The sequence below is a fragment of the Oryctolagus cuniculus genome, chromosome 16 (genome assembly GCF_964237555.1).
Source record: "Oryctolagus cuniculus chromosome 16, mOryCun1.1, whole genome shotgun sequence".
Lineage (NCBI taxonomy): Eukaryota > Metazoa > Chordata > Mammalia > Lagomorpha > Leporidae > Oryctolagus > Oryctolagus cuniculus.
Window position 1 is genome coordinate 20,060,497 of NC_091447.1, and position 15,511 is coordinate 20,076,007.

General features: G+C 46.6%; 1 protein-coding gene across 8 annotated transcripts in view; it reads left to right on the forward strand.

Annotated features, from left to right (window-relative positions):
• The window catches only part of CREB5 (cAMP responsive element binding protein 5), a 430,789-nt gene that overhangs the window by 88,813 nt on the left and 326,465 nt on the right, over positions 1-15,511 (forward strand). For all 8 annotated transcript variants that reach the window (XM_051853248.2, XM_051853254.2, XM_051853251.2 and 5 more), the window contains one exon: positions 8,515-8,636. In XM_051853248.2, the coding sequence (XP_051709208.1) occupies positions 8,515-8,636 (122 nt within the window). The remainder of the gene's footprint in view (positions 1-8,514; positions 8,637-15,511) is intronic.

A 15,511-nucleotide genomic window follows, 5' to 3' on the forward strand; every position in this document is an offset into this window, starting at 1 on the left:
CTTAGAACTGATTTTTAAAAATATTATTGGTTTAGCTTTTCAATAGTTACCAAGTGGGGAAAAGCTGTCAAAAATTTTTAGAAGAGTCTGAGTACGTTATCATTGTAAGGAATAAAAAGTTGTGTTTTTAAGTCGAACCATGTGGTCCACTGTGACACAGGAAGTGAGTGGCGATTGGTGTTTCTAGGAGTTACCAGTTTCTCATCCGTGTTTCCAGCTGGTCCAGCAAAAACAGTTTTGAAGAATGAGCTGGTCTTGCAAGGCTGGCTCTACAGTATTCTCCAATGTATGGAAAGCTGGCTTACAATCTATTTTACCTAGAAACCAATCCTTTTTGATAAAAAGAACAGGGGACTCAGGCAATTAGTGACTAAGTGGAAACATGAAGCTTTAGCCTCTACTCCTGAGGGCAATTTTTGATAATAAAATCAGCTTGGAACCCTTGGTTCAGCAGGCCAGCAGAGACATGGCCTCATGGTGCTAATAGCTGTCCCCAGCTCAGTTCCTCTAAGGCAAATGGAAAGATGGTTTGATCGCTAGTGGAACTCTCGGCTAGCCCTGGGCTGGATGTGAGTGGGTGTGGAATATGCACTTGTTTAATTTAAATCTACCTCCATGTCTTCTAGCGGCTGTGGGGCCGTGTTGTTAGAGGGACCCTCATCAGAGCATTTGCCAGTGGACTCCGAGGCGGTGGTTAGAGCGTCCTGCCCATTGGTTCCCTGGGATCTAGCGCAGGACTCCAGAGTGTGAGGACACGTCCCACCTGTCCACTGTCCTGTACCAGCCCCGCTGGCAGCCCACAGCTCTTGTTTGCAAACGGCACTGCCTTGGTTTCTTCCATGATAGCACTGTGGCTTGGGATGGATGCAGGGAAAGTAACTGTTAGTGTTACTGGGAGAATTCTGTTGCTCCTATTGTATATTCACACTCAGTAAATGGAGCATTTACTGCCACCAAGAAGCCTGTCTGAAATGTCATGGAATTCTGGGAATTGTTGTAGATGACTGCTCTTATCGAGGATTATATATTATAAAATTCATTTAATCCAAACTCTCTTAATTAGCACTTCATTAAAATTCTGATAGGGACCAAGAATATTTAAAGAAAGCATTTGCTGAAAGATTCAAGAGATAAAAATAAAGTACCTAAGAAAAATGCCTTTTCTGAGACCCTTATCTCTCACTAAAATAGATATGCTAATTCTGATCCTTTTCTCTATTGATTTCAGCAGCCCTCTTGAGAAATTCCATTAAGCCACATTCTGTTGGCTGAATTTGAGTCGCAAAAATAGTGAAAAATGCATTGCCATTTATTTTTACTATTTTTTTTTTTGACAGGCAGAGTGGACAGTGAGAGAGAGAGACAGAGAGAAAGGTCTTCCTTTTCCGTTAGTTCACCTCCCAATGGCCGCTGCAGCTTGCACCCTGTGGCCGGCGCACTGCACTGATGCGAAGCCAGGAGCCAGGTGCTTCCCCTGGTCTCCCATGTGGAAGCAGGGCCCAAGCACTTGGGCCATCCTCCACTGCACTCCCGGGCCACAGCAGAGAGCTGGCCTGGAAGAGGGGCAACCGGGACAGAATCCGGTGCCCGACCGGGACTAGAACCCGGTGTGCTGGCGCCGCAGGTGGAGGATTAGCCTATTGAGCCGCGGCACCGGCCGAAAAATGCACTGCCTTTAAAAATACCCTGTAGGGGCTGGGGTTGTGGTGTGGAGGGTTAAGCTGCCACCTGCAGTGCTGGGGTCCTATAACAGAGGCCAGGTTTGAGTCCCAGCTGCTCTGCTTCTGACCCAGCTCCCTGCCACTGCTCCTGAGAAGGCAGCAGAAGACGGCCCAAGGGCTACCTATGTTGGAGACGCTGATGGAGGTCCAGGTTCGTGGCTTCAGCCTGGCCCAGCCCTGGCTGTTGAGGACATTTGGGGAGTGAACCAGAGGATGGAAGGTCTGTCTCTTCCTCTCGCTCCCTCTCACTCTCCTTCTGTCACTCTGCCTTTGAGATAAGTAAAATGCATCTTTTAAAAACTAACCTGTAACTAGAATGGGTACTGGTCAGAATCAGTAAGATTTTCCTAGCATTAGTAGCCACTGTCAGTTAGCATGATGTAGAATTGACATGAAATTACTTGATCTAGTCTGCCAGTAACATCATAGTTAAGCGTATCTGACCAATAGCAAATCATGGTTTGCTTAGCGAGTTAACATCTGTCTCTGGGATGTGATCGGCTCCCTCTCCCCCACCCTTCTTGGTTTTTAATTGATGGCTTGTTGCCGTGCCACTTTTTATCATTGAGGAAAATGAAGCCAAACATATAACTCAAACACAGCTCTGAAACTGAACAAGAGAGTGACTTGTTATTAAATGGAGAGCAGACTAAACACTTCCTAAAGAAGAATCGGGTTTCAGAATTCAGCTGTGTGTTTGTCACTTAGTTTTATCTCGCAGTAATCGCACTGTGAGGGCTGAAGCACTTGATGGCAGGCAGACCATAAACTCATGAGAAACTTGGAGAGTTGCTTTAAAAAAAAAAAAAAAGTTACAGCCACTAGATGGATAATGTGGTGCAGAATTTCCTGTCCTGAAACTGATGGGTGAGTTCCTAAATCATAAGGTCAAGTTTATGGTTCTCTTCCAGGTAGACACACAAGTAGGATCTCAGCAGGGCCAGCTTGCTTTCCTTACTTAGCTCTTCCAGCAACAGCAAGTCCACGAAGGGGAGTGCCTGCTTTCAGCAAACAGAGCCAGCAAGGAAGCTGATGGTGACATATGACAAAGTGTGCAGATGAATATTTTAATCCCTTTTGGTGCCAGTTTTTATTGAATTTTCAATTGATGTATATATATTTAAGGGTATACTGTTGATATTTCAGTACAGGTACATAATATGTGATGATCAGATCAGGGTACTTGGTATATTGATCACCTCAAATATTTGTGATTTCTTTGCATTGAGAACATTCAAAATCATTACCAGTTTTTTTTTTTTCAAGATTTATTTTTATTTATTTGAAAGATAGAGTTACAGAGAGAGAGAGGTAGAGACAGAGAAGTCTTCCATCTGCTGGTTCACTCCCCAGATGGCCATAACAGCCGGAGCTGAGCCGATCTGAAGTCATGAGCCAGGAGCTTCTTCCAGGTGTCCCATATAGGTGCAGGGACCCAAGGACTTGGGGCATCCTTTACTGCTTTCCCAGGCCATAGCAGAGAGCTGGATTGGAAGTGGAGCAGCCAGGACTCGAACCAATGCCCACATGGGATGCTGGCACTTTAGGCCAGGGCATTCACCTGCTGTGCCACAGCGCCGTCCCCTCTACTAGTTATTTTGAAAACTATTTAGCTGTTTAACACAGTTATCCTGCCGTGCTATAGAACTTGAGAAGTTCCAATCCATACACTCTATTCGTGTATCAGAGTGCCTGGATTTGAGTCCTAGCTTCATTCTCAACTCTAGCTTCCTACCTTGGGAAGGCAGCAGGCGAGGGTTCAAGTAGTCAGGTCCCTGCCACCCGTGTTGGAGACTTAGACTGAGTTCTTAGCTTCCATCTGGTCCAGCTCTAGCCAACTCTTCAGGAGTTTGGTTGGGGGTGGGGGTGACCCAGTATTTTGCAAAATAAAAATAATTTTTATAAAAATACACTATCCCTCCTAACTACACCCCTTTAACCTGGTAACCATCCTCACTATCATGTCCTCACCCTTCTTAGCCTCCAGGGATCACCATTCTACTTTGTACTTTTATGAGATCAACTTTTTTACCTTGTACACCTGAGTCACAACGTGCAGTGGTTGTCTTGCTGTGCCTGACTCAATTCACGTAGCAAAATGTCCTCCAGTTCCATCTGTGTTGCAGCAAACAGCAGATCGCGCTCTTCTTTCTCGGGCACCAGTCTTTTCATCCAATGGATAAAGCGCTCCTTGAAGACATATGGGGAAGTGGAAGTGGGCAAGGTTTCCTCCTTGTGTTTGCCCCAGGTGTTGGAGTCCCTTGGGAATGCGGTGTGTCATTTGCAAGCTCTGTAAGGCAGTAGCATGCAGGTGTTCACGCAGTGTCAAGTCACATTTACAAGGCTAGTAACCTCAGAAAACTTCAACTCGGGTCTTGTCCAAACTCCGAAGTTGTTAGCTTTTCGCTTAGCTTGAGGTTAACCCTTGCTCTCATTTGGATGATGCTGTCTACAGCCACTACGTGGAAGATGAGCAGAGGAACTTACACTGTCATCTCCGCTCCACATTTTTCCCAAAACCACTTCCTGTGTGCCCCTAAGTGCTGCCTGTTACCACTGTGTGGGTGGACCTTAGAAACTGCCCACAGACAGCCTCAGCCATGGTTATCTCTGATACAGAAATTGCTGGTGCGGCAGCTGACTGGCGTATGCTCTGGGCTCTACCTAAGGTGTGGTGTGCGAGAATTTTCATTCATGGCCTTGGATGTTGCCTCGCTAACCTCTAGCCTCGTTGCGGAAGGACTAGCTCTCTGACAGGGTATCCGTGCAGCTCTGAAACATGTGTGTCTTGTATTTAAGCAGCTGATAGATGGAGCTGTCCCCTTCGGGAACACTCGCACATTTCCTGGCTTACTTGAAACTGGTACCATGTGAGATCAAAGACGACTGGAGACCCTGTATTGATTCTAGTAAATGTTAAAACAAAAGTTAAGCTCCGTTTTCTGGTTCCTGTTGTAACTGGAAAGAATAGCTCATTCACAAGAAGAAAACGAATTAAAAGTTAGGAGCGGTGGGTCTTATCTGTTCCAAATGTGGACATAGATATCCGCTCTGCTTTCCTCGAACGATGTCATGCAGTGCACACGAGCATGTTTGGTGCCTGGGGCCTGTCTCTGGGCCTTCCACTGTACGGACAGGAGGGGGGCAGGAGCCTTGGCACCTCCTGGCACTTCTAGCTTTGGCTTCCCCGTTGAAGAGCCCCTTGACTGTGGACGGTGTTAACGGCATCCCTGTGCCGTCCTCCTTAAACCTCCGTTTCTACAGAGGTAGATGCATGCAGGGGCTGGGGATCATTTTGCTTCCGAGCTGATGGGAAACATCTCTCGCTGCCAGTTGAGGCTTAGCCCCTCAATGCCAGCGTGCACCCTGTTTCATGGGCCATCCTGTGACCTCATCTCAGAGTTGAGGGGTTTTCTCCATCTCAAATCACTGACCCTCGAACTTCTCTGTTGCCAACTGAGCAGCATGGAATAAAAGTTAATACCTAGCAAGCTAAATTCCTATTGATAACTTTAATAGTTCTGTTATTTGATATAAATCAGAAAAATGTTTCTATGAGCTGATAGCAAGCCATTGGGATTGCTATGCGGTTCTATCACATGGAGGCTATAAATGATACAGAGACCTTTTAAGAGAATCATAGGTTGCTAACATTATCAATTACCAATAAAATTATGTGATTCAGTTTCTAAAAGTAGGCCTGGGGTCAATCTCCATATCTGCAGGAGAATAACTTTATTTTAGTTACTTGAAATAGAGAATGTCCTATATGCTGGTTCACTTCCCAGGTGCATACAACAGCTGGGGCAGGGCCAGGCCAAAGCCAAGAACCGGGAACTCAACCTGGGAGTCCCACGTGGGTGGCAAGAACCAAGCTACTTGTCATCATCTGCTCCCTTCCAGGATGTGCTTTAGCAGGAAGCTACAGTTGGAAGTGGGCCCAGAACACGGATCCAGCCCTTCTGATACAGGGTTCAGGGGTCCTAAGCTGTATCTTAACTGCAGAACTAAATGCCTACCCCAAGGAGACTAATTTTTTCCCCATTTAGTGGGCATGAAAATGAATGAAATAGTATATCCAGAGCACTTAGCACAATGCCCAGCATGAAGTAAACTTCCAACAAATGGGAGAATAGGTACACACAGTTGTGTACCTTTTCATTTCCACTGTCAGATCCTGTCTTTACCATTTCTGTTCAGAAAACCTCCTATGACTATAGACCTAGCCCTTACCTCTTACCTAAGGCAGTGGCTGGCTTCCATTTGATCCTGGTGTTCCCGTTTGACTCTTCAATAGTCATGCATTTCCTTGTCTATGAACAGTGACTTTTGAAGCTAGCTCACCATGGTGGAGATTTTAGAATTTATAGAATCCTGAAACTTTAGAAAATCATTTGAAAGATGAGAATGTGGAAAATTCCCCCTAAATCACAGAGCTGGATTTCTAGTTGTAAACATTGTCTTTCACACATACAATGGAGTCTTCTGGACCGGGGTCAGCAAAGCCCTGGATTCAGGTTGAAAGCTATCTTGACTCCAGGTAAGGGAAGACTTGGTGGGGCTGAGATGGCTGTAGGCTTTGTGACCTTCAGAACAGAAGCTTATTTCTCCATTTCTAAAATAATATCTACTTATTTCCTATTGAGACCTAGATTATAGCCAAGGAAAGGGAAAACATTGGTAAATAGGAAAATCTTGTGTAAGCATTACCTTTTTCTTCTATTAGCACATACCAGTTACATGGACTTTTTGTGCATTTTAACATGCTAATAAAGCCGTGTTTAACAACACAATCTTTCATGTCCCCTTTACCCATAATGCTCCATTTCTGATCACCAATGGTGGGCTTTCTGTGGGCTGCAAAGAGAGCTTGGGATCTTGGTGACCTGGCTCAGAACGTGGGAGAATGCAAATAGAATTGTGCTGCCCTGCAATCCACGGAAGCCATTGGAATATTTAATATCCCTTGTCCAGAGGGAGTCAAGAGGTACTGAGTAAATGGGAATATCAAATCATTTTTAAAAAATTTATTTGAAAGACCGGGATAGAGGTAGAGGTAGAGAGAGATCTTCCATCTGCTGGTTCATTTCCCAAATGTCCACAATGGCCAGGTTGAAGCCAGAAGCCTGGAACTCCGGTACTCCATCCAGGTCTCCCATGTGGGTGCAGGGGCCCAAGTACTTGGACAATCCTCTGCTGTTTTCCCAGGCACATTAGCAGGGAGCTGGATTGGAAGTGGAGCACCTGGAACTTGAACCTGATAATGGGACTTCAGTGTTGCAGGCTGTATCTTAGCCCACTAAGTTCCAAAGCCAGCACTTACCTTCTGCTTCTGAGAAAAAGTGGTTTGCATAGTGTTATGTCAAGTTGAGGTACACCTTGATCAAGGAAGATAACTCCTTGACTGACTAGATGTGTAATTCTACCTCTCTAGGAACTTGTAAGATCTAGATTCTAGAGTGTGTGTGAAATTTCTCGTGTACTGCAAATGCCACCTAGATAGTAAACCAGCAGCTCCCCCGATTTCCTATGTGCTCAGCTCTCTAGAAAGTCAGGAGGGTGAACACTGTTCCCCTCCTTTTAGAGTATTCTGTGGACATTCCTGTGGCTGAAAATGTCTGGCTTTTCGCCTCTCCCTGTGATTCTAGAATGAGAAACAGAATTGTCAAGTTTTCTTTTTTCGATTAAGAAAAAGGAATTAACAGGCTTGTTTGTTTCTTTTGGTTTGATACAGAAATTTACAAAGTCTTTTCTTTCCAGCCCCCTGAAGTCAGGCTTAATATTGGCTCAGAAGAGTTTTGGCCTGACTTTAGCTCAATTATGTTTTTTTTTTTCTAGTCTAAAAGAAAAATACGACAAAGGTCGCTCAACTTACTGCAGTGTGTTTTCAAATGATATGGACTCGAGGGCCAGCGCTGTGGTGTAGCCGGTAAAGTCGCCATCTGTGGTGCCAGCATCCCATATGGGTACCAGTTTGAGTCCCAGCTGCTTCACTTCTGATCCAGCTCTCTGCTGCAGCCTGGGAAAGCACTCAAAGATGGCCCAAATCCTTGGGCTCCTGCACATGGAGACCTGGAAGAAGCCCCTGGCTTCTGGCTTTGGATCAGCCCAGCTCCGGTTGTTGTGGCCAATTGGGGAGTGAACCAGCAGATGAAGACCTCTCTCCCTGTCTCTCTATAACTCTGCCTTTCAAATAAATAAATCTTAAAGTGACATAGACTCTAGATAGTCAAGGGCAAGATCTGCCTAAAAGTGTTCACGGGGAAGTTTGAAAGCCCTTAAGTGCTGTAGCTTCTACCTATTGTGGTGTGCTGTAGCTTCTACATATTGTGGTATTCTTAAAATTGATTTCTTTGAAAGGTAGAACAAGAAGGCGAGATTTTTCTATCTGCTGATTCACTCCCCAAATGGCTACAACAGCCAGATCTGAGCCAGGCTGAAGCCAGGAGCCCGGAACTCCATCTGGGTCTCCCATGTGGATAGTAGCAGAGGTCCAAGCACTTGGGCCGTCTTCTGCTGCTTTCCCAGGTGCATCAGCTGGATCCTAAGTAGAGCAGCCCGGACTTGAGCTGGTGCTCTGATACGGGATGCTGGTGTCTCAGGCGTGTGCAGCTGCACCAGCTCCAGCCCCCATTGTGTTCTCGCTTTGAAATGCACGCTGTCATGTTCTTGTTTGTAGATGGCGAGTAAGCCTCCTAACTAAGGTGAAGGGAGCAGATCGGTGGGTTAGCTCATACTTGCCATGGCTTTGCAGGGAAAGAGCCACTTATGATCACTCGCTCTCTGCTTTCAGATCAGACTCCGACGCCTACGAGATTCCTGAAGAACTGCGAGGAGGTGGGCCTCTTCACCGAGCTGGACTGCTCGCTGGAGCATGAGTTCCGCAAGGCCCAGGAGGAGGAGAGCAGCAAGCGGGTAGGTCTGCTTGGGTGGACACCTTGCCGGGTGCCTTGCTGACACGTTCTAGAAACTTCCATGCGGAAACTAGTTGGTACTGAAGATAACATGGATGTGGCCTGGAAACATCTATGAGTGTTTGTCTAATGTTAAAAACATTGATGAATTGGAATAGGGTCCAAAGCTAGATGGATCCTGGGAGAAACAAGAATCTGAAATATGAAAGGCAAGCCTGCCCCAACCCCAACCTGGTACCTGAACCCTAGTCCAATAAACTCACAGACTTTCTCTGTTCTTAACAAGTTGCCTTATGGAATAGCAAGACTTATGTGACTGCTGAGTGTAGAAAACAAGAGCCAAGGAGTTAGCAAGGAGATGAATAATCCGCAGAAAGAGAGGAGATTTCATCGGACTTGGGCCAAGGTTGTAATTGTCTGTGTTCCAGAATCTTCCCAGTCACTCTCCACCAGAGTCAGGATTGCTTCCTGGCCAGGTTATTGGGCATCTGTTGTTGCTGAAACAATAGGTTAAGTATAACAGTGGATCATTTGTCTTTAAAAATGTAAGAAATTCACTTTACGACACCCTTCAGGATATATTCAGGTTTTATCTGAATGTTGGGCTGGAATTTTAAAATGGCTTTTCGGGATAAAATGGAAGTAAACGCGATGATGCTTTTTAGTGTCGTTTTCCATTGCTGGAACGGAGCGTTATTGGATGCTGAACTAAACTAGAAATTAGACAAAATTCACAAACAGAAGCTTCCAATGTGAATGAAGGCTGACAGGAGGGAACAGCGAGCTAGAAAGGAATTCTGAAGCTGCGTCTGCTCTACCCAGAGAAGAAATTTGGTAAAAGTATCTGCTTTTATTTTATTTGTAAGGGGGAGACAGATCTTCCATCCACTGGTTCACTCCCCAAATGGCAACAACAGCTGGGGCTGGGCCAGGCTGAAGTCAGGAGCTTGGAATGAACTCCATCTTGGTGTCCCACGTGGGTGGCAGGGGCCCAGGTACTTGGGCCATCTGCTGCTGCCTTCCTTGGGGTGTGCAGAGAGCTGGTCAGAAGGAGCGCAGCCTGGACTTGAGTTGTTGCTTCAATATGGGATGCTGGTGCTGCAGGCGGTGGCTTACCCTACTGTGCCAGCACTCTGGTGGTCCCAGTTTTTTAAGGTTCTGGTGTTTCTCTGAGTGTTTCAGAGCCTTTGCATCCTCCTCTATGTGCAATTACAATAATCTCTCTGCAGCATATTTTTCATGTAACATTCTCACATCACAGTAGTCAGGGACTGGTATTCTGCCTGAATGGTTCTAGAAAACTCATGAAAACAGGTGATGCTCACAAAGAAGAAATCCTCAATCTGCATGTATTTCCTTTTTTTTAAGATTTATTTTATTTTGTTTGAAAGACTTTTACAGAGAGAGAGAGAGGTCTTCCATCTGCTGGTTTACTCCCTATTGGCCATAACGGCTGGAGCTGCACCAATCCAAAGCCAGGAGACAGGAGATTCTTCTGGGTCTCCCACACTGGTGCAGGAGCCCAAGGACTTGAGCCATCTTCTAGTGCTTTCCCAGGCCATAGCAGAGAGCTGGATCAGAAGAGGAGTAGCCAGGACTAGAACCTGTGCCCATATGGGATGCCGGTGCTTCAGGCCAGGGGGTTAACCTGCTGCGCCACAGCGCCGGCCCCGGTGCATGCGTTTCTAATTTGTCACTTATGTGTGACCCTCTCCCTGCCTCCTGCCAAGTGAAGTGAAGTGTCTTTTTCCTTTTTTTTTTTTAAACAAACACTTGAATAGCAACAATTACTTGGCAGGCAGATAATAAAGTTTTGAGCATTTTAACCAAAAGTGAAAGACCTACATTGTCTAGTTCATTCAACAGAAGTAGATTTTTTTTTAGACAAAACCTCTGGAAACAGTGAGGGTGAGAAGGAAAGCCTCTTGCGGTCAGTGTCCTCTGGTTGAGTAATAACAAGGTCTTCTGGTAGATGCGGGTGTGTCAGAGTGCGTGCGAGCCTAGCTTCATCCATTCCTCAACGTGGTCGGTGGTGGCTTCTTTGAGTAAACTGATCTACCAGCAAGATGTGGACTCAGCCCACATTGTCTTCATTTTGATGGAATGGTTTTTAATTGAGTGCATGCCCTTGGCCGGCGCCGCGGCTCACTAGGCTAATCCTCTGCCTGTGGTGCCGGCACCCCGGGTTCTAGTCCTGGTTGGGGCGCTGGATTCTGTCCCGGTTGCTCCTCTTCCAGTCCAGCTCTCTGCTGTGGCCAGGGAGTGCAGTGGAGGGTGGCCCAGGTCCTTGGGCCCTGCACCCGCATGGGAGACCAGGAGGAAGCACCTGGCTTCTGGCTTCTGATCGGCACAGCATGCTGGCCGTAGCGGCTACTTTGGGGGTGAACCAACAGAAAAAGGAAGACCTTTCTCTCTGTCTTTCTCTCTCTCTCTCTCACTGTCTAACTCTGCCTGTCAAAAAAAAAAAAAAATTGAGTGCATGCCCTTGGTTTCCCTCAAGACGTTTGATCAAGAACGGTTTCCTGCAGCACGTGGTAGGGGTGTGGTTGTGGGTGTTCTCGGTTGCAGTCCGTATGCATGACTTCCTACACGAAGCCCTGTGTGAGGCCGTCCTTGTAGATCTGAATTCCAGGAAATGGTTTGCTTCCCCTGCCTGAGGGGCTGAAACACCTCTCCTTGTGGACATCAGCATCATGTAACTCAGTCTGTTTCTCTCTTTGCTCTGACTGTGAGGTGAACACAGAGCCAAGTTCACCGCTTAACTCTGAGAATTTTTAAAAATACTGTGCAGAACATGTTGTCCTTGTCCCTTAGATGAGACTTCAGTTCTAGTTTGTATTTTCTTTGCTCCTGATTTTTAATATAAAAAATATCTTTCCGTGTTGCACATGGTTGGTGAATTTCTTTAAATTTCTTGTGGATTAAGAAAACATATAAATCATTAAACTTAAAGAAGTAAAATAATGAGGCAAGCGATATTGAGAAAGAGGATGACAGTTGCAGCAGTGGAATTGTGCAATTTCTCTCTTTGCGGGGTTGCTTGTAGCCGTCACCATAGGATGACTTCCTGTTAGGGGTGTGGGTAGGGGATTGTGCAGTCCGTCTCCCTGTGGTTTGGGGCTGACCACTCAGGAACTCCCATCTGTTGCGCCAGCCTCACTTGCATGCACTGGAAGTTGGATAATACTCCTCTTCCTTAGCCTGATCAAACCAGCCTTGGGTGACCATGGCTGTAGCAGAGAGCATCCTCTTGAGGCCTGAAGGGCAGCAGCATGTGCACTCTGGTGCAGGAATGGTGGTAATGCATCCAGCAGGACAGTGTTCACTGACCTAGCTAGCCCCTACTTCGTTTATTCTTTACCTGCTTAAAAGTAGAAACACAAGGTCCTTATTCAAGGAATAGGATTCTTGAGTGTTACCTTCTCCAAATTTCCTTTTGCTTTATGTTCAGATGCTCACTGAACCATCTGAACACTCTTCTGATTGTTTTTCCCATGAGTCTTTTAATAAGAGACTCACATTCATTCATTGGCAAGTTTTTATAAAGTGTAAGATAGATCATCTCAAAACTGAGAAAGAGTCTTGCTTTCTAAATATTTTGTACAAAAATATTGAAAAGATTGGGCTGGGCTGGGCTGGTCTTTACATTTCTAGCTTCAGTTAGGTCTAGAATATTCTGTTAAAGAACAAATAGAAAATTGACCCTTGCTTGGCCTTTGTAACTGTTCATTGGGGACAATTCTATTTTGCAGACTTTATTTTGAATCCTGACACCCTTTCCTGAAGCTTCCCAATGCATAGACAATAAGAGACACAGGTCTTCGCCACTCAAAAAGGCCCCAGCATCTGTGTTCCGTCATAGGAAGCAGGCAAAGGATTCTACAACAGCCTCAATTTTCTATGTTAATATAAGCTTGTAGTCTCTTAACTAAAAAAAAAAAAAAAATTACTTGAGAAAAGGGGCTGGGGAGGTAGATACAATCTCTCTCATCTTCTAGTTTACTCCTGAGATGCTGAGGCTGGGCCAGGCCTAAGCCAGGCACTAGGGATTCAAGCCAGCTCTCCCACATGGGTGGCAGGAACCCACCCACTTGGGCCATTGCTGCTCTCCCTCTGGGCGTGTATTAGGCAGGAAGCTAGAATCGGCATGTGGAGCCAAGACTCCAACCCAGGCACTGCAGTGGGGGATGTGGGCATCTTAACTGGCATTATAACTGCCAGGCCAAACACCAGCTCTGCCTCACGACGTTTTAATAAGAGATTCTTCTATGTCTTGGGAAACCATGTAACTCACAGGCAGGGATTGTAAATCTCAGCTCGCCCACGGCTTAGAACTCAGGGTCAGTCTGCATCCTGAACCATGTAAGAGACGTGGTTTATTAGTTTCCATTGAAATATTTTCGAGTGCCTGCCCATGCCAGGCTGCATAACGATGGCAAAAGCACAAACCAAAGCCCCTGCCTTCATCTGCTTGCTGCTAGTGGGCAAGACAAACAGCAAGCCAGAGAGAAAGGTGTGGAACCTGTCAGATGGTGTGAAGTGCTATGGGGAATAACGCAGCACAGAAAGAGCTGGGGTTTTCAGTGGTCGGAGAGAGCATCAGTGGTGAGTGGGGCTCCCAGCAGAGAGCTGAGCGTAGAAGGCCAGAGCCAGGTGCATGCTGGGGAGAAGTTTTCCAAGGTCATAGGCCATATGTGGACGATGCTCCGTGTGTTGGAGGAATCGCAAAGAAGCCAGCTGGGCTGGAGGGGGGTGCAGAGTGAGGCCAGAGAGCTGTGTGTGTGTGTGTGTGTGTGTGTGTGCATGTGTGTGGAAGGGCAGTTGCAGGGACTACAAATGAGCTCTTTGGTCTTGTCCAGAGGAAGATAACGTTACAGCCCGGCGTGGCCCGGGCGCTGCAGATGAAAAGCACTGTGGAAGTGTGAAGCTGTGTGATGCCCTCCCAGGATCCACAGCTGGCTCATTATGCGGATGCCCCAATCGCACATCGGGGTATTTCCATGCTCTAGAATTCCTACCAAAAGGATGAAAAGTGCAGCGTGTCCCCAGAGGCCGTGGGCCGTTGCATACACAGGAACAAGGGACACGAGCTGGAGATCTTGGATCCCACTCAGCGTGAGTCACGGTACAGGCCCTGGCCACTTCTGCCACGACTCACAAAAGTAGGGTGTTGAGTCTGAGTAAGTTCTGTACCGGGAAATCTTGTTTCCCAGTGCCACCACTGGCTGCGGGGAGAGGGAGTGGAGAGAAAGGCACTTCGCCTGCCTACAGAGTCTTGCTCCCATGGGCCACCAGCAGGCACGCTGCCTGCCCCACCGGGAAAAGTGCCGGTGGTGCTGAGTGGATCATTGGCCACCGAGCTGAACAGACCTGCGACAGCTGCACGTTTCTGGTGATGTTAGCATGTTGCTTCTAAGAGAAATCCCTCCCTCCCCCGGAAGTCTAGAGAAAAAAAATATTCTGAAATCTACACTTGGTTTTATCCGGGTTTCAAAAATGTCTCCATGTTGGCTTAATCCAAGTAGATGAGACTGTTTTTGATCTTTTCCATTTTTTGTAATCGGCATGACGGAAAGGAAACACTCATGGACAATGATACAGGAGATGAAAACCCACTTCTTCCCACACCCCAGTGACTGGAAAACTCAAGGCTTGCGTTATACGGATTCTTCCTGTCCTCCCATTTCAGCGCACTACGAACGTAAATCACTTTCAACTTTCTTTTTATGGGTTAAAATTATGCTCTTGTCTTGGAGGAATTTGACGCTGGGAGAGAACTTGGCCTGATCTTTGCATCCCACTCAGGGGAACGGCGAAAGCCATGGATAAACTGGAAGCTGTTTCTTGTCCCTGGGTCACTGGGATTTTGGAGTAACGAGTACCATCTTAACAGGGTTTACGAAGACTTGGTGTCTACTTCCACATGCGTGAATGGATTAGGGTGTCGGAGTTAGGCCCTGCCTCAGCTTTAAGATGGAGTGATGATTATAAAAACTCCTGGGGTTTTCTTTCTGGTGGAAAGTCAGTCAGGGTATCCTCAAAGCAATAAAATGTGAGGCCTATTGTGTTGTAGAGTGAAGACTTAACATCAAATAAGATTTATTTAAAAATTCATTATTTCAAAGGCAGAGTTAGAGAGAATGAGTGAATGAATGACTCTCCCTCCCATCTGTTGGTTCACATCCCAAATGACCCACAGCAGCCAGGGCTGGGCCAGGCCAAAGAGGAGAACCTGGACCTCCATCAGGATACACATGGGTAACACAGGGAACTCCACATGGATAACGGGTACCCAACTACTTGAGCTGTTACCTGCTGCCTTCCAAGAGGCACATTAGCAGGAAGCTGGCATCCGAAGCAGAGCAGGACCTCAAATCCAGGCACTTTACTGCATGCAAAACACCCCCCCCCCCAAGGACTGAATTTCCAATGCTAAGTTATTGGGCAGTTTGCAGCTCCACCTTCATCCCAGTGTTAAAAGACTTAAGGGGTCAGCATTGTGGTGTGGTGGGTAAAGCTGCCACCTGTGATGCTGGCATCCCCTATGGGTGCCAGCTTGTGTCCTGGCTGCCCCGCTTCCAATCCAGCTCCCTGTAAATGGCCTGGGATAAGTGGCACAAGACAGCCCAAGTGCTTGGGAGACCTGGATGAAGCTCCTGGCTCCTGGCTTCAGCATGGTCCAGTCCTGGATTTTGCAGCTGTAAAGGGAGTGAACCAGAAGATGGAAGATCTCTCTTTCCTTCTCTTTTCTCCTCTCTCTCCTCCTCTCTGCCTCCAACTCTGACTTTCAAATGAAAAAATAATTTTTTTTAAAAGACAAAAAAAGGATTGAAGGATCGGAGATAGCAGTAATGCAAAGGATTATCTCCTAGCCAA